The following is an 18,155-nucleotide window of genomic DNA, read 5'->3' as shown; positions in this document are numbered from 1 at the left end:
GGAATTCCTCCTCCTCTGCTTCCTCCTCCCCGACCCCACCCCCCGGGCTGCTCCGGTGCCGGGCCGCCAGGCGAAGGGGAGGCTCAGGGAGGGGCCCTGGACGCCGGGCTAGGCTGGGCCCCTCGGCGGAGGCCCTGCGCAGGCAGGCCCCGCCCCGGCCTCGCACATCTGGGCTGAGAGCGCGGGGCCCACCCGGCAGCGGAGCCCAAGCGGCCATCCGGCCTGGGGGAGGGGGCGGCGGGCGGGGTGGGCGGCGCGGGGCCCGGCGCACGTCGAGGGCTGCGGCCGCCGCCCAGGGCGCTGCCACAGGCTGCGGGGCCGCGATCCAGGCAGCAGGACAGAGACTGCGCTGTCGGGAAGGCGGAGGTGAGTTCTGGGGCGAGAGGCTGCGGGGCTCCCAGAGAGGAGAAAAGCACAGAGGTTAACCATCCATCCCATTCTGGGCTGTTGGCTGAGACCCCACCACAAACCTCCTGAAATTGGGGGTCTGGGTTGGGGACAGATTCGCAAGCTCCTCGTTGGAGCCGGGCTGTGACTGTGGGCTCCCATCCAGACTTTGGGACCCCCCACACACTCTGCAGACAGTGAGGGACTGGAGAGACTCCAGTGTTGTGGGATGGGGGTGGGAGCTGGTGTGGGGCTCCAGGGGGCCTTGTGGAAGGCACGTCCCTAGACTTAAGGTAGATACCTGGGATTGTGTGTGCATGTGTGCGTGTGCGTGTGTGTGTGTGTGTGGGAGAACATCTTGGATTGGGGGGCCCAGGGCCTGTGGTCCCAGAAGTTCCAGAGCGGCTGGATGGCCAGGGTGCCACAGTACCAGACCCGGGGCTGGCCTTCTGACCGGGACCTCTGGTTTCTCTCTGTGAGGCTGGCTTCCGGGTCCAGGTGGGCTGGGGTCGGGGCTCCCTGCAGGACCCGGGAGCCTGTCTGTGTAGCAGGCTTGTGTGGGGGAGAGACTGAGAGGGAGTGAGCTCTTAAATACCGACTCCCTGTGAGCGCAAAGGCAGCTCTGGAGCCCCAGAAGGCGAGGGAGGTGATGGGGCACTGATGGGGGGGCGGTGGGAGGGGCTTCAGGGCCTGGGCTCTGTGGGACAGAGGTTGTTTGTGAACTGGCTGCTCCCATGATGAGGACCCATGGGGGTGGAGCAGGATGTATGGAAAGAAAAGCTGAGGACGGGAGGGGCCTCAGGGGGCCATTCCTGTCACCCCTGCCGCAGCGCAGGAGGCAGCCCCCACTGGTCTCCCTTCTGGAGGGCTCCTCTCCAGAGACAGATCATAGCAGGCTTTGGGGTTTCTGATCTGCCCCTTGGGCCCTGGTTGACCCAACCTCTGTCTTGAGAGAAATGCCTGTGGCCTCTCTTTGCCTGCAGACAGATTCCTGTTCCTTTCGAGGGCTGGCTGGAGGCTGAGCAGTGGGTGGGAGAGGCTGGAAATCTATAGGGGAGAGAGGGCAGCTGTAAAGATCTTCCTGCCAATGACTGGGAGGAAGATCTCACAAGCCGAGGACAGGCATGTGTGGAGCCCTGAAATCCAGCAACACCGCATGCGCCCAGCGCTCTGGGGGGCATACGTACCCAGCCTTGACACGCCATCCCAGGAATAGATCCTTAGAGAATTCTCTCCATCAGGCAAGACATCCTAGGCTTTGTGATTCTGGGGGACACTCTAGGATGGGAGTCTCCAGTTTTGAGTCCCCACTTAGCCACACCCAATAACTGATAGACTGTACCTGTTGGGTAGAAGTCAGTGCCAGGAGTCAAGGTGAAGCTGAAGATCAGAGGTCGATATGAGGTCGAGGAGTAGGGGTCATCTGCCCATGGGCAAGGATGGGCCAGTGCATGGGCAGAGTTAAGGATTTGTGTCTGTGGGTAGGGCAGGGGTCAGGCTGGGGTCAGAGTTTAACCTGTGCTTGTAGCCAGGAAATGAAGTCACTTTCTGTGTAAATCAAACTGCCCCACCCAATTTTTCTCCAACCCTAAGCATCACCAGGCTGAAATTAGTGAGCCCCTGGGGTAGGGTCTACCTCACTCTATTTCCAGCTGCGGACTCTGCCCAGACATGGCTTTTGGGAGCTGAGGTCCCCCCGAGCCCTATTCTGCTTAAACCGTTTCTGGGCGCATGTGCATGGGGGGAAGGTGTCCTGAAGATGGACGGGCTGCCAACCCTTCTGCCCCCACCTCTCGAGGGAATCAGCAAGATCCTCCTTCTCTAACACCAACCGATTCTGGTCTCCCCTGTCTCCCTAGAGAATGCGAATGACTGTAATAAAACTCTCAACAAGACCAACATCTTCTGACAGAAAATTCAGAATCCGCAATCCTGAAGGGAAAGACCATTATTACTCCCATCTGTCCGACTCCCTGCCTTTGGTCAGTCACCCTGTTTACCTGGACTTGATCCCCACGAGCCCCCTGCGTGACCCACTTGTCAGGAAAGGCGCTGGGGCTCAGAGAGGCATGGCATACACCCCAACCAGGTGCCCAAATAGGCCTTTGCCAGCCCTGAGACCCCAGTGTAGGGCACCCAGTGAATCACACACCCGGAGATGAGGGGTAACGGGACCAGCTTCAGACAGCTGGGGAGATTACAGGCACCCAATTAAGACATGGAATCCGGCTGAGAGTGACGGCCCCCCGCCTCTTCTTTCCTGGTAGTTGTAGGCTGTTTCTCCTCCAGCTACAACAGCTTTGGTCCAGAAAATCTACTCATTCATCACACGAAGTATTTCCCCATCACTTAGCTCAGAACCTGGCACAGAGAAATGCTCAATAGGTTGTTTTCATTTAAAAATTTATTTATTTTATTTTTTGACAGAGGGGGAGGGGGAAAGAGAGGGAGAGAAACATCAATGTGTGGTTGCCTCTCACGTGCCACCCATTGGGAACCTGGCCCACAACCCAGGCATGTGCCCTGACTGGGAATTGAACCAGTGACCCTTTGGTTCCCAGGCTGGCACTCAATCCACTGAGCCACACCAGCCAGGGCAAAATGCCCAACAAGTTTTTGCTCAAGAATCAAAACAATGTACAAATAAGGCCACCAGCTTCTCCCTTGTGGCCTGGATTCAGTGTATGCTGGTAAATGTTTTACAGTCAACTCTGCAAAAGGGAGAAAAACCTGATTTGTAGTGTTTGCCCATTTCTTTTTATTTAATTTTATGTATTTATTTTAGATAGAGGGGAAGGGAGGCAGAAAGAGGGAGAGAAACATCAATGTGTGGTTGCCTCTCATGGCGCCCCCTACTGGAGACCTGACTTGGCCAGCAACCCGGCATGTGCCCTGACTGGGAATTGAACCAGTGACCCTTTGGTTCGCAGGCCGGTGCTCAATCCACGGAGCCACACCAGCCAGGGCTGCCCATTTCTATGGTGTAAATGTTCCCAACATGGCTGATTTCAAGCTACCAATGTGATGTCCATGAATGAGGAATTGGAAAGGGATGTACAGAATCAGCTTCTACCAGTTAGTTGGTGGCAACCGGCTCCAACACACCACTCCATCACCCTGAACCGGGCTCCTGTGCCTGGCTCTCAAAGCCTGTGCCCACCCTGTCTACGAGCTTTCCCTTTTCTTGGCATCACCCAGCTGCTCTGCGCGTGCCCATGACCAGCCCCTATCTTTCTTTCCCCCGACTCTGATTCTTGGGCATCCAAGCGTGCACCCCCAATGCTGGCAGGCTTGAGCGTGTCTGTGTCCGTGGTGCTGGCCATGTGGCGGTACCTTGGACGTGTCTGTGTGGGACGGGACTGAGTGTGTGTGAACTGTTTCTGAGCAAGGGTGGATGTATAAGTGGGGGGTGGGGCGCAGGTGACAGCGCCCAGCTCCGTGTCTGTCCGTGTTCTATTAGCAAAACTTCCCTATTGGGCCGTTGGCTACACAGAGGGGGAGTGGGCTCTGGCTTTCTTTTTGCTCCCCAGGTACTGCCCATACATCAGCTGGTGATCTCAGCCCCCTTCCTGGGGGTGGCAACTCCCTTCTCTTACCCTTGCTCGCTCCTTACCTGACTCCCACCGCATTGCCATGATTCCACAGAAATGCGGCCCCGGGCCATTCAAACAGGTGTTGCCAGTCTCATGGAACAACCACGATTATCATGAAACCACTGCAGGCGTCTTGGTCTCCTCAGCCCACCCGCCTTCCTCAAGTCAGCCTTTACGTGAGGGTTCCCTTCCCTTTCCTCCCCGGACTCTGCTGTCTGCCAATGACCCCCAAATGCGCGTCTCCACCTCAGCTCCTCCCTGACCTCTAGATCCTGTATCCTCCGGCTACTTGGTCCGTACTGTGCCCCCAGGAGTTTCGGAACTGCACCCAGCACACGGCCCCTCTCCCCCTTCGCTTCTCCAACGTTCTCCATCTCATCACCCACCTCCCAGATTGAGCCAGAGTGTCATCCCTGACAGCTCCTTCTTCCTAATCCCTCATATCCAATCCAGCCATCCTCTGTCAGCCCTGTTGGCTTCAACCTCTAACTCAAGCGTCTCCACTTCTGTCTCCAGACACACAGCCATAACCGTCATCGGTCGCCTGGAGCCCTGAGTGGGCTCCTGCTTCCATTTCGTGCACTGCCATCCACACTCCCCACACAGCGAGAGGGACTTTAAAAAACGCACATCTAGTCATGTTCCCACCTCCGCTCTGCCACTTCAGACCTTCCAAGGTTTGCTGTTGCCCTTCGTGTCAAACCAAATCTAAAATAGGGGCCAAGGGGGCCCTGCCTGCAGGGTCAGGCCGGCCCAGCCCCTTTCCCCAGCCTCACCATGCTCCCCTTTCTGCCTCAGTTGTTTCCAGCTGTGACCTTGACAGCATCCTTTGTAACCACAGATTCGCTTGGGTGATTATCTGATTATAACCAGTTTCCTCCCGGCTGGGCTGGAAGAGACAGTGTCTCTCTGGGCCTCGGATGCCCCCCAGCACTTGGCGCAGGGTGGGCCCCCAAAACATTCAGGAGCATCCTGATTCCTGTGAAAGGCACCTGTCAAAAAGACCTTTTTGAGAGAAGCTGGGTCTATGGGACAGGTCATTTGATGAGATTAGGGAATTGTCGTTAATTTTGTCAACACACGGCGATTGGCGTACTGGCCAATGCATTTGGAAGTCTCTGTCTGTTGGAGAGACGTACCGGAGAATTTACAGGTGAAGCAGCAGGAAGTCTGGGACTTGCTTCAAAGGACTCCTAAAGTAAAGAAATAAAACATTCAACGAGAGAGCAACAGAACAAATAAATGCCATTCTGCATGTCTGTTCCTGTTCACAGCCACCGGGCCTGCAAAGATGCTGGCCGTCCCAGACCTGGGCCTGCAGGGGCTGTACATCGGTAAGAACCCCCTCACCTCTGCCCCCACCCACCACTCCACTTGCCCCAGCACTGAGATGCACCCCAGTCTGTACAGGGGTGCCTGTCCCAGAAGTTCTTGAATGCATGTGTGTGTGCAGGGAGGGTTGCACACACAGGACTGCATCTGTAAGTGTGTGTGCATTTGTGCATGCTTCACACAAGCATGCACACAGGACATATCTGTGGGACCCCTTGAACATCTGTTAGTGTGTGAGTGTGCAGAGAAGTTCTGTGTGCAAAGGACTGCACGCATATGCATGTTTTGTCCAGGGTCTGTGTGCACAGGACCCGGTGTGAGTGTGTGTGTGTGTGTCTGTCTGTCTGTGGGCAGATTGCTGTGCTCGGGGCCTTGAGTGAGAGTGCACATGTCAGCAAGCAGATCTGTGTCCACAGAATTCTCTGTGAGTGTGTGCATCTGCCTGTGGCCTCTCTGCAGGCGTGGGAAGCCAGGAGGCAGGAGGGACACTCCTCAGGAAGTCCACTCACAAAGACCTGGTGGGCTGGGCCTTCCTTCCTGCCTCCCTTCCCAGGCTCAAGCAACACAGCGACTTGGCCCCTCGAGCTGGAGCTGGTGGCAGGGCCTAAGCCCATGCTGGCCACCCAAAGGGAACCGTGAGGGTGTGACCACCATGTCCCTGCCCTCTCCAGCACTCCAAGGCAGACTCCAGCTCTGTCCAGGCACTTTGTAGAGTCCCCCACATTATCAGCCCCTCGCATATGTTCTCAGGCTTTCCCTACACCAGGAAAGACTGGGAGCCGTCAGGGCCACACTCCAGGGCAGCCGCTGAGGGAGCACAGGACTCGAGCCTGGGTCGGCCCGAAGCCAGACAGACCAGTTTGCTTTGTCCCTGGGTCTTCATTGCCAGACCCTACCCATCTCTCTATCCCCATCCAAGAATCTCAGGGCAGCCCCAGTCCTCCTCCCAGGGCCCCTTAGCAAAGCCCGGTGTGGTGGTGACAGGCCACTGCCCACGCCTGGGGGATGTCTAGCCAGGCAGACCCCTGAGCTGCCTGAGTCTCCGGTCTAGGCTTTGCACTGCCTGATGGGGGCTGTGCTGCTCCCTCCCAGCAAAGGCCCAGCTCAGCCCTGGCCCTTGAGGGGGTCGCGGGGCTGGGGGGCCTCCTGCCCCTAATGCTGGCTTCGGGTGTAAGTGTGAGGGGCAGGGACAACCTGGGATCCACTTCCTACTTCTGTGGACACCCCTCAGGGCTGGAGGAGGTGCTGCCCCACCTTCATTCTCACCAGGCAGCCAGTGGGGCCAGCCTGTCCTTGGCCGCTGGGGGTGAGGAGAGAGGCCTGCTCCCTCAGGTTCTGACTGGAACCCTGAGCAGTTAGGTTTGAAGTTCCCCCACCTTTCTGGTTTCTCCAGCCACCCCATCTCCCCCGCCCTTCTACCTTCAAACTCAGTCTCCCACAACCCCCGCAGTGCCTCTCCGTCTCTCCCTGTCCCCACTGTGTCTGAGGGGTGCTGCGGGAGATGAGGAGTCCCCAAGTGAGCCATGGGTCATCCTCCAGGGATGGTTGCCTCGAACTGATAACAAGCCCTCAGTTTGCTCCTGCCTCAGAATCATCCTTGCTCCCCTCCCACCCAGTCCCCCTTCCTCAGCAGGGTACCCCTCACCTTGACCCAGCAAGGGCTGATGGGAGAACCTCCCAGACCCGAGGCCCAGCCACCAGCCCCCTACCCTGACTGTGACAGAATGACTTGCCCTCTCTTTGCAGGCTCCAGCCCAGAGCGGTCCCCAGTTCCTACCCCACCCGGCTCCCCAAGGACCCAGGAAAGCTGTGGCATTGCCCCCCTCACACCTTCTCAGTCTCCAGTAAGCCTGGACTGGGGATCTGGGCAGTGGGTGTCCTAAGGGGTATGGGGCCACGCGCTGGTGCTCCAGGGCTGGTGTCTGGCACAGCCCTGCCTGGGCCTGGGGGGCCACTGGGCCTCCTGCCCCAGCCCACTCGAGTCATGCTCTCTGCAGAAGAGTCAGTCTTAAGTGACCTTGGACCATAGGGTAACAGTTCTACTGAGGTGAGCCCCACATGCTACCACCCCGACCTCCCCCTCCAGGATGACATCCAGAGGCCGTGGCAGCCAGCCTCCCAGGGCGGTGTGTCTCTGAGCATGTAGTTTTTCAAGGTCTGCACTGGGCGCCCCCCAGAGCTGCCCCCCCTCCTGTTGACCATAGCCCCACCTGAATACAGGTTATATCTGGGAACAGGAGACACGTTGCTAAGAAGATAGTTTAGAAATTACTCGCTTGAAGTACCCAGGACATAGCCCTCCCCAAGCTCCCTGGGTCATCTCACCCCAGATGGCCTCACCCTAGTTATCCAGCCTGGGGACCCCTTTGTTCTCAGGGAGCCCCGGCCTGGCCTAGGGGAAGGCAGGGACCACTCTGGGCACGTGCACAGTCTCTCTACTCTGAGAGACAGCCTGGTTGTGTCGCTGTGGCCACAAAGAGCAAGAGGGTCAAATACACACTGGTCCCTGTGCTGTGAAGCTGTCAGGAGGAGCATAATTGCTCCCAGCTGGGCCCGGGCCCATGAAAGGGTGTGAGGTGGGGGCGGGGCTAAGGCAGTACGACAGAAGTTGGGCAGAGAACCAGCAGCAGGGAAGCAGGGGCTTGAGCCAAAAGCTGCACAGGGCTCCTAAGAGGCAGTTGGCATCTCCAGAGGTCAGCCTGGAGCCTGAAAAGGGAGGGGAGCCCAGGCGGGTGGGCTGGCGGGGTGAACCAGGGCTGGTCTAGATCATAGCCAGGGGAGGGTGGGGCTCCCACAGACAGTCAGCCTGGCCCTTGGGCTGTCCTTGACTCTAGGTCTTGCACTTGCAGAAGCCGGAGGCCCGAGCCCCCCAGCAGGCCTCCTTCTCTGTGGTGGTGGCCATCGACTTTGGTACCACATCCAGTGGCTATGCTTTCAGCTTTGCCAGTGACCCTGAGGCCATCCACATGATGAGGTGAGGGCCACTGGGCTCGGAGATGGGGGTGGGGGGCGACCTCACACCTTGGGATGGACCTGGTCCCAGAAGTACTGCCACTGAGGAGACATGGGGCACCCTCCGAGCTGCCCCCACTCCAAATCTAGGCTCCCTCTGGGGCACGGGGGTGGAGGGCGGCCCCAGGCCTGGGCCCTCAGCCTCTACTGGAGCAGCTTCCTACCTTCGGCAGCAAATGTTGGGCTCTGTTTTTGACCTGAAAACAATTCCTTGAGCGGTAACAAACATAGGGTAAAATGCACAGATATCTGGGCTTGTGTACAATGCATATATATGTATATGTGTGTATTTTTAAATAAAGACGGGTTATTATACAATTTGCCTTATTTTAAACTTTCAGCACTGTGTTCTGGACGTTTCACGTCCATATGCAGAGCTACCGCTTTCTTTAAAGTTGCCACACGCTTCGTAGTGCAACTGTGTTGAAATGTACCCACCCTTGTACTGGCAGTTTGGGGGGCTCTCTGATTCCTCACTGTTACAAACAGTGCTGCAGTGAATCTCCTTCCTGGAAAGCTTGTGCTGGGATTTCTGTGGGGCAGATTCCCAGGTCCAATACTGCAAATGAAAACCAAGGATGTGTAGGATCAGAGGGTTAACCGGGCTGACTCAAGTCACATGGTCATTTTGAAAGAGGTGTTCGAAAAGTCTATTCTGATGTCGAGTGCTGTTCAAACACACATTTCTTTGAACACTCCCTCCAGACCTGCCCACTCGGATCCTTTGAATGTGTGTTATGGGGGCTGCAGCCAATAGGTGGAGCTATAGAAGACCCCAAAGCTCCCAGCCCAGACTGGAATGGGGGATCAGGGAGCTCCCCTGGGGCCCCAGAGGCTGGATGGAAGGGTGGATGGAGAGACAGACAGAAAGGTCATTGCCCCAAAGATACAGGGACCTGACCTTCATGAGCCTGGATTGTCGGCCCCCTTCCTCTGCTCCCTCCGCATCCGCATGAAGCCAGGGGCCCTGAGCATTTACAGCCCTGCAGGGGTCAGCACACAGCAGCCAAGGGCATGCTGGGCCCCATGCAGGAGGCGAGGACACTGTCTCTGTCCTGTGCAGGGGACAATCATAGGAAGTCACTGGGGGACATTCTGGCCTCTAACCAGGCCCTGTCAACCCCTACCAGCCACCACGTCCCATCATTTCTGTGTCCCTAATGTCCCCGGAGTACCCATCCACTTCTACGCACGGCCACCATCCTGTCTCACTTGGACAGTTTTCCTTCTCTGTCCTCCCTCCTCTCCAGTCTGTTGCTACATGGGGACCAGTGACCTTTCTAAAGGCAATTATGGTCATGCCATTTCACTCCCCAACCTAAACCCCACCAAGATAGACTTCTGACTTGGCATTTGATGTTCTTCCTAGCACCCCTGTGTTTCTCCTGCTGCACACTGCGCTAACCTACAGCGAGTTCTCCTGTTCTCTCACCCCACGAAGCCTTTCCACACACTGTTCCTTCTGCCTGGATTCCCAGCTCCTTCCCCAAAGGGCCACAGTAGTGAGCTGGCCTAGACGGGTCAGAGCACCAGGGAAGGCAGAAGAAGGGGGAAGGATTTACTAGGCCAGGGAACTGGGCAGGGAATTCTGGGTCGAGGTCCAGATGCACCTGCAGGCAGGAAGGTTTGGAATTTCATTCAGGTTTTTGGGGGTCTGACAGGGGTGCAGTGAATTGGGATACAGCTGCTGAGGTGGGTCAGGTAGGAATGTCATGCATGCCTTGATGGAACTTGGCTGTGGAAGATGGCCTTGAGTGGGGCAAAACAGCTGGCTGGGAGAAGGCCTCCACTAGGCTGCTGGAGAGACACACCAGGAAGCCAGACCCAGGCAGATGGATGGATGAAGGCTTGCTGCTCCGTGTGAAGAGTTGCAGGGAGGCAAGGTCAAATGGTAAACCTCTCGAGAGCGGGAACTGAGAGTGTTGGGTGGATCCCATAGCCCCACGGATAGGCAGGGTTCTGTAAGAGCAGCATTCAAGGAGGTTTAACTGGATGCCGAGCACCATCCTCATCTTCACAAGCACCCTAAGAGACAGGTACTATTATTATTCCCATTTCACAGGATGGAAGACCGAGACTGGGGGAAGCTAAGTGGCCTGCCAAGGTCACACATCATCGCAGAGCCGTCATCCAACTGCGCAAAGAGAGGGTTGCTGCTGACCCCACTGATAGACCTGTGTCTCCGCAGGAAATGGGAGGGCGGGGACCCAGGTGTGGCGCACCAGAAGACACCCACCTGCCTGCTGCTGACCCCGGAGGGTGCCTTTCACAGCTTTGGCTACACTGCCCGTGATTACTACCACGATCTAGACCCTGAGGAGGCACGGGACTGGCTCTACTTCGAGAAGTTCAAGATGAAGATCCACAGCACCACTGTGAGTCACATTCTGGCTCAGGACCTGCTCCAGACTGGGAAGCGGGGGCATAGAAGAAAAGGGGTGGGCCTAATGGAGGGTGTGCAAAGCTAAAAGGAGGAGAGGGGGAGGGTGTGGTGGCTAAGGGGGCGGGGCTTGGAAATAAGGGATGGGGCGGGGCAGAGGATAGCCTTATGGGAGGGGCGGGGCTAAAGAGAAGGACGGAACCAATGTGGGATTAGAGCCAAATTGGGAGGATGCCCAATGAGGGAAGCACCAGGGAATGGGGTGGTTTTAAGAGAGAGGTTGTCAGGAAACGGGGGCAGAACTGTAGCCTCCTACAGAGTTGCCCTGTGTCCCTACCAGGATCTCACCTTGAAGACGCAGCTGGAGGCGGTAAATGGAAAGAAAATGCCTGCCCTGGAGGTGTTCGCCCATGCCCTGCGCTTCTTCAAGGAGCACGCCCTTCAGGTGCGGGGCTCCATCACTGCCCACTGCAGTCAAGGGACCCCCAAGCCCCTCTTTTCTCCTTAGACCCATCCCCTGCTCAACTGATGGGTAGCCACTGTCAGAGGTCGTGTTCTCCAGTCTCCTGACTTCCTGTCTTGGACAGCCTATATCAGGCATACAGGCGTTGATGGAGGGAGTAGTGTTAGCTTTTTCCAGCTTCGCTGGGAAGTCCTTCCTGAGGCTTGACTAGTTCTTCCAGCTCCCATTGAGGGCTGAAGACCAAGCCAGGCTATTGCTCTCACTGCCCTCTCCTGCTCCAGGAGCTGAGAGAGCAGTGCCCCTCGCTGCTGGAGAAGGACACTGTGCGCTGGGTGTTGACGGTGCCTGCAATCTGGAAACAGCCGGCCAAGCAGTTCATGCGGGAGGCTGCCTACCTGGTGAGGCCATGCAGGTGGTACAGTGGATGTTGCTCCGCGGGGCCCCCGGGAGGGCCCCATACACACCTTCATTCACCCCACTCCTGGGCCCACAGACTGATTGTGTAAAGGCCTCCAGCCTTTCCCTGCTGGGCGTTTTGGAGGGTTGTTGCCACTGGGGGCGGGGCGGGTTGCAGGAAGAGGGCTGAGGGACAAGAGGCACGGCCCTGGCCAGCCTAGTCAGTGTCTTAAGTCAGCTTTCCTGAAAGCAGAGAGAGCCTCAGATGGGGATTCGTGTGCATGGGTCTATTGAAGAAGGGCTCTCGGGAGAAACAGGGTGAGGGGGACAGGATGTGGCCTCAGCTGGAGTCTGGCCTCAGCCCGATCCCATGGAGAGCTCGGGAGGGAGAACCGTAGCCCGAGGTTGGCCATGGTGAGGTGAGTGGGCTGGTTTTTTGTGCGGCCATATCGGTGTGTCATTAGTTCCTGGGGCACAGGGGGAATCCTCCCCAATTGAGGTGGTCCCCGTTCAGCTGAGGGCAGCTCTCCAGAGCAGAGGGCAGCTGTGAGCCCACAGCAGCCAACACTCCCACAGCTGGGCAGGGCACAGCGAACACCCGCTGAGCCGGCATCAGTGTGCTCAGGACCACCGCCGCTACCACCACGGCCCCAACCACTGTGAGTTCTTAAGCCCGGGAAATAGGACTATGAAACTGAAGAGAGGTGATCTGGGCCAATGTTCGCTGGTTTCCTACCATGAGAGATAACCAGAGGCCTGGAGAAAGGATGGGTGCAGCTCAGGAACCCCCTCTCTCTAGAGATGGGGGGGAAGGGAACAGAGCCTTCCAGAGCAAGACTCATTGCTTGGTCCTGATCCTGGGCCCTTGGGACACCCCTGGACCTACAAAAGGGATTCAGACCTGCCTGTAGGCCCCTTGGAAGATACCAGGGCCACCAACCTACACGCACATATCCAGGGGTCAGGCATGCCCCTGGTGCCTACGCTTGTCCCTGAAAAGAGCCAACCCTGAGCCCAGGGGACATACCCCTGCAAAGACCAGCATGGCAGCAAGGCCCTGCCCAGCCAGCACAAACGCCCCTCCAACCGCAGTGCCCCTCCTCCTGCCAGTTTACCCGCTCTGTTTCCTCCTGCACTGTTCCCGGCTGCCAGCTCAGGAAGGGCTGGCCCTGGGCAGGAAGTATCAGTACCTACCCATCCCCTCCCCCACCCAGTCAGAATCCAGGGAATCCCACAAAACCATAAAGGGCTTTCCACAGGGATTCCCCCATCCTGATGCAGGAAGTAACAGCTCCCAAGTGTTCTCCCCCAAACTGACCTGTCTTGGTGCCTGAAATGTCACTGTTAAGAGTTTCCTTCCTCCTACATTAGATTCCCCAGGAATCGAGTTCTCCTGGGAGCAGGGAGGCCTGTGGCCACTGCCTGACATGGTCCGGCCGAGGAGGGGAATTCAGTGGGCTAAAGGGCCCTCACCTCCTTTGAGTGCGGCTCTGCCCAGTACTCACCCCTGCCCCATACACACACTGTGGAGAGTCTCCACTGATCCCTCACCCGGGCCCAGCTGGCCAGTCCATCCTGCTCCCGTGAAGGGGACCTTGTTGCAGCCCAGGCCACCTTGGGCAGGTCAGAAGCACAGATCCCAGGCAGTCCAGGTTTTCACTCTAGGGTCTCTTCCTGCTGGGGAACCCCATGGTGTTCTTGGCCATGGCCGTGCCCCTGCCCAGCTTGGTGAGTACGAGGCAGCTCCCAATTTGTGCAGAATGGAGAGGCCAGAGAAGCCTAGCATGAGTGGGGTGCGATGGAGGAGGTGGGAGCCCCACAGGCCCTCGTCGCCTGCCCCAGGTGCCATCTTAGGTGTGACAGCCCATGGTGCTCCTGGCCCTGCCCACTACCTATCCCCAGGCTGGTCTGGTGTTGAGAGAGAACGCAGAGCAGCTGCTCATTGCCCTGGAGCCTGAGGCTGCCTCCGTCTACTGCCGCAAGCTGCGTCTGCACCAGCTCCTGGACCTGAGCAGCCGGGCCCCAGGCAGCGGGCGCCTGGGCGAGCGCCGCTCCATCGACTCCAGCTTCCGACAGGGTGAGCCACCTGCAGCTGTGGGCTTGGAGACAGTCACCCCCGAGGGATCAGAGGGTCCCTGAGACCAGAAGCTCGTCATGTCCTGCATGAAGGAGAGGCCCCCATACCTGGAGAAGCCCCAGCTGAGGGCAGAGGCTTCACCTTGCTCTAGGCGAACACTTGTCTGAGGAGGGTAGGACTCACCCTAGCCCTGAATCTGGGAGTCTGGTGGGGTCCATGGGCACTGGACAAAGGAGGAAGTCAGCCCCCACTCTGAGCCAAAGGGGAGGTCTGCAGGAGTTTTCCCCTAAGCAGCCATTGTCTCCTTCCCTCCCTTCCTGGCACATCAGCTGTTCTCCTCCACCCCCAACATCAGCCCCAAGCTCCTGTCAGGACCAGGCACTGAGACAGCTATAGTCAACCCTGTTTACCATGACAAGGAGAGGTCCCAAGTCCTGAGCTCCCCAGGTCCCCCAAGACCTACCTGCACACAAACACAGCTCTTCTAAACCCTCCTGACCCTGATTTCGCCACAGCCTGAGCCCTGGTCCTGCAGCCAGAAATACTTCCCCTCAGCTGTTGGTTATGGAGCATGGGATCACCCCTTCAGCTTTCTCCAAATCCTTAGGGGGGTCAGCGCTGCCCTCTCCCATTTAGGAGTGGAGCAGGAGTTCAGGAGCACTGGATGCTTCAGGTGCTCATGAAGGGCATCGTCAGGATGAGAACTGAGTGGTAGCTGAGGCACCTCCTTCTAACCTTGCCGTCCTGCTGTCCTTTGACCCCCAGCCCGTGAGCAGCTGCGAAGGTCCCGTCACAGCCGCACGTTCCTGGTGGAGTCAGGGGTCGGAGAGCTGTGGGCAGAGATGCAAGCAGGTGGGGAGATGGGGAGACTGGTGGGATGTGTCTTGGGCCCTATGGGAAACCACATACTGATAGCAGGAAGGAAACATTCACCGGGTTGCCTCCAGCCCCTAGAAATCCTATTCCTCCCTCCTCCGTCTGCTATACCTAACCTGGCATGCCCCTCAGAGTCCGGTGCACCCCCACCCCACTCACAGCCTCTGACACCCCTAAGTCACTCTCTTCCCACAGGGGTGCTCCGTGGAAGGGGTTTCAGAGCCCTGGACCATTCCCCAACACACATCTTGTACCCCTACCCGGTGGCCTTAGGTTCAAATACCTAAAGCTTCTCATACCTCCACAGTGCCACCCCAAGCAAGACTCATGACCAGGGGCAGGGGTGGAGGCTGGTAGGGAGGGGGAGCAGGGCTGAGGATGCACGGCAGGCCCCAAGGGTGTGCCCCTGCTCACTGCTGCAGGAGATCGCTACGTGGTAGCAGACTGTGGGGGAGGCACGGTGGACCTGACCGTGCACCAGCTGGAGCAGCCCCATGGCACCCTCAAGGAACTCTACAAGGCGTCGGGTGAGTGGGCAGGCAGTGCCCTTGATCCCCAGCCCACCAAAGCCCCCTGCTGGTGGGGTCTACACTGACTTCCTTTTTACTTCCTGCCCCACCCAAGGTGGTCCCTACGGCGCAGTGGGCGTGGACCTGGCCTTCGAGCAGCTGCTAGGTCGTATCTTCGGCGAGGACTTCATTGCCACCTTCAAAAGGCAACGGCCAGCAGCCTGGGTGGATCTGACCATCGCCTTCGAGGCCCGCAAACGCACGGCAGGCCCTCACCGCACGGGGGCGCTCAACATCTCACTGCCCTTTTCCTTCATCGACTTCTACCGCAAGCAGCGAGGCCACAACGTGGAGACAGCCCTGCGCAGGAGCAGGTGGGCCGGGAGGACCACAGGCTCAGGCAGGGTGTGCAGATGAGGAAGGCCCCTATGAGGGAGGGTGTGGGCTGCAGGGGGTATAGCTGTCTCAGTGCCTGGTCTGGCAGCAGGAGTTTGGGGCTGATGTCAGTGGGAGTCAGCCTGATGCACCACTTGCACACCTGTGGCCAACCCGGTGGCAGGGGGTGGGGCATGAATGAATAGCCCAGCTGGAATTCACAGCCCCAACTGCGCCAAGAGAATCATGGACCCAGGGAAAGGGCGAACGTCTATCTCCTCCCTGCCCCCCAGCCACACGTGTGCACACACACACACACACACACACACACATCGTGCCAGGACAGGAGGCAAGGGGAGGCCCCTCTCCTGGAACTTCATGCCTAGAACAGAAGCAGGCCCTGACTAAAGTCCCTGAGACAGTGGGGCTGGATTAACGCACAACGTGCAGCCCGTGCCCAGGCACATGGGCCTGGAGCCGCAGTGGGACCCAGGACAATGACACGTAGGCCTGTGCCCCCTTCACCTGCAGCGTGAACTTCGTGAAGTGGTCCTCACAGGGGATGCTCAGGATGTCTTGTGAGGCCATGAACGAGCTCTTTCAGCCCACGGTCAGCGGGATCATCCAGCACATAGGTGAGCTGCTGAGCTTGGTCTTCCAAGTACCCCCACATACACTCCCAGTTGCAGGAATAACTGCATCTGTTAGTGCCTGGAAACCTCCACACATCCACACACTGGAATGAGGCCCAGAATCGTTTGGGATGCCTGGAGGGGTCAGTGCGCTGGGGATTAAGAGATAGGAGGGATGAATGGTCTTGCCAAGTTAAATGATCTCTGGTGCTTGTTTCCAATTTATAGTAGGATGATAGGACTGGGTTCCCCAAACTGTTATCACAGGGAATGAAATAAGCTGAAGTTATCTAGAGAGCGAGCTCAATGTCTTGCAAGCAGTAGGCATATCCTCTCAGGTCCCCCATGTAGGGGGAAGGGTGTATTGCAGGGGCCACTGGGGGCATTCAGTGAATGCACTCAGTGTTTTCTTTCATCAAAAGCAGGGAACCGTTTTATAGCTGAAATGGCTAATTTCTAATCGCCAGGCAGGTGGAGGGGAGGTGCCCGTGGCCTCAGCAGCTTATGCGTCCCTCTCCTCCCCTACCCTCATTCTTATCCCACCTTTCCATCCCACCCCGCAGAGGCGCTGCTGGCACGGCCGGAGGTGCACGGTGTGAAGCTGCTGTTCCTGGTGGGTGGCTTTGCCGAGTCGGCTGTGCTGCAGCACGCGGTGCAGACCGCCCTGGGTCCCCGCGGCCTGCGAGTGGTGGTCCCGCACGACGTGGGCCTCACCATCCTCAAGGGTGCCGTGCTGTTCGGGCAGACGCCGGGCGTGGTGCGGGTGCGCCGCTCGCCTCTCACCTACGGCGTGGGTGTGCTCAACCGCTTTGTGGACGGGCGGCACCCTCCGGACAAGCTGCTGGTCCGGGACGGCCGCCGCTGGTGCACCGATGTTTTTGAGCGCTTCGTAGCGGCGGAGCAGTCGGTGGCCCTGGGCGAAGAGGTACGCCGCAGCTACTGCCCCGCACGCCCCGGCCAGCGGCGCGTGCTCATCAACCTGTACTGCTGCGCCGCCGAGGATGCGCGCTTCATCACTGACCCGGGGGTGCGCAAGTGTGGCGCACTCAGCCTGGAGCTCGAACCCACGCCCACCGACCGTGGCTTGGCCGGCACACCCCCGGGCCGCCGCGAGATCCGTGCCGCCATGCAGTTTGGCGACACGGAGATTAAGGTTACCGCCGTCGACGTCAGTACCAATCGCTCAGTGCGAGCCACCATCGACTTTCTTTCCAATTGAAGGAGGTGCCAGGCGGGCTCTGCCTGGCCCCGCCCTCCTGCCGGGGCAGCTGAGGTCGCTGGAGGGTGGGTGGAGACACATCCAGAGGCCTTGGCTTTGGGAGTGGGCCGTGGCCCGCTGACTGGAAGGCTGAAGGGCTCTGCCAAGGACTGAGGTCAAGGAGACTTGTTCAGCACTCCCACAGGCAACATGTGACTCCTAAGGCAGAATGTACCAGAAGACTGGCCCTGGCCTGAACTGAATGTGGGGATGGGGGGTGGATGCAGTTGGGAGGATGAGCCAAAACAAGGCTGCTACAGGAGGAGGGGGGTTTGCTGGGCCTGAAGCGCCAAGGGCACTGATGAATGGACTCGGCCCACACAGGCGGCTGGGAAGAATAGCCCTGTGCCACAGAAAAATGACGAAGCTAACAAGAGGGACAGGGTAGTAGGCCCTTCCAGGGTGTGGTGTGGAGACTCAAGGACGAGTGTTAAGTGGAGAAAGGGCAGTAGCAGGCTAATATTAGAGAAGGAGGAGGCTACAAGGTGATTATGAGGGAATGTGGGGGCAGCCTGCTGGGGGCGGGCTTTGCTTCAGGAGAGATGACTCATCCTGGGAAGGCCCCAGGGCAGCCTGTGAATGACCCACTTGAATCTTATCCCATCCACAAGGGGGGGCAGTGCATTAGGAGGACAGAGGGAACACATAAGGACTGATCTCCGCTCTGCCAGTCAACTCAGTGTGCCATTATGCCCAGCATGCAACAGCCCTACCTGCCCAAGGTGACAATAAAGCATTTATGCTGATACCTCACAAGAGGGGACCCCAGTGGTACAGTAGAGGGAGCCTGGGTTCCAGGAAGAAGGGAGAAAGCCTTCAGCTGTGCATGGGGCAGAGAGTTGGCCAGAAGGGGGTGCTGCTTTCT

At 58.3% G+C, this 18,155-nt stretch overlaps 1 protein-coding gene across 2 annotated transcripts; it reads left to right on the top strand.

The window, feature by feature from the left end:
* Positions 1-247: 247 nt before the first annotated feature.
* HSPA12B (heat shock protein family A (Hsp70) member 12B) lies at positions 248-18,110 on the top strand. Of its 2 annotated transcripts, none has more exons than XM_037051728.1 (13): positions 248-366; positions 5,255-5,314; positions 7,059-7,156; positions 8,162-8,286; positions 10,513-10,699; positions 11,045-11,149; positions 11,449-11,565; positions 13,466-13,640; positions 14,406-14,492; positions 14,939-15,043; positions 15,141-15,399; positions 15,932-16,035; positions 16,596-18,110. In XM_037051728.1, exons 2-13 carry the CDS (start codon positions 5,272-5,274, stop codon positions 17,249-17,251), a joined length of 2,061 nt encoding a protein of 686 aa, XP_036907623.1. In that variant the 5' UTR covers positions 248-366; positions 5,255-5,271; the 3' UTR covers positions 17,252-18,110. The 2 variants fall into 2 exon arrangements, with proteins under 2 accessions (XP_036907623.1, XP_036907622.1); XM_037051727.1 differs by having other exon boundaries at positions 8,147-8,286.
* Positions 18,111-18,155: the final 45 nt, after the last annotated feature.

The sequence above is a fragment of the Sturnira hondurensis genome, unplaced genomic scaffold, assembly GCF_014824575.4.
Source record: "Sturnira hondurensis isolate 20B ecotype Veracruz unplaced genomic scaffold, ASM1482457v3 Scaffold0007401, whole genome shotgun sequence".
Taxonomy (NCBI): Eukaryota; Metazoa; Chordata; class Mammalia; order Chiroptera; family Phyllostomidae; genus Sturnira; species Sturnira hondurensis.
This window is presented reverse-complemented; position numbering and strand designations above follow the sequence as displayed.

Coding starts and splice junctions, on each gene's coding strand:
- HSPA12B (XM_037051727.1), top strand. CDS start 5,272: ATGCTGGCCGTCCCAGACCTGGGCCTGCAGGGGCTGTACATCG. Junction 15,044..15,140: donor GGAACTCTACAAGGCGTCGG/GTGAGTGGGCAG, acceptor GCCCCACCCAAG/GTGGTCCCTACGGCGCAGTG. Junction 16,036..16,595: donor CGGGATCATCCAGCACATAG/GTGAGCTGCTGA, acceptor CCCACCCCGCAG/AGGCGCTGCTGGCACGGCCG.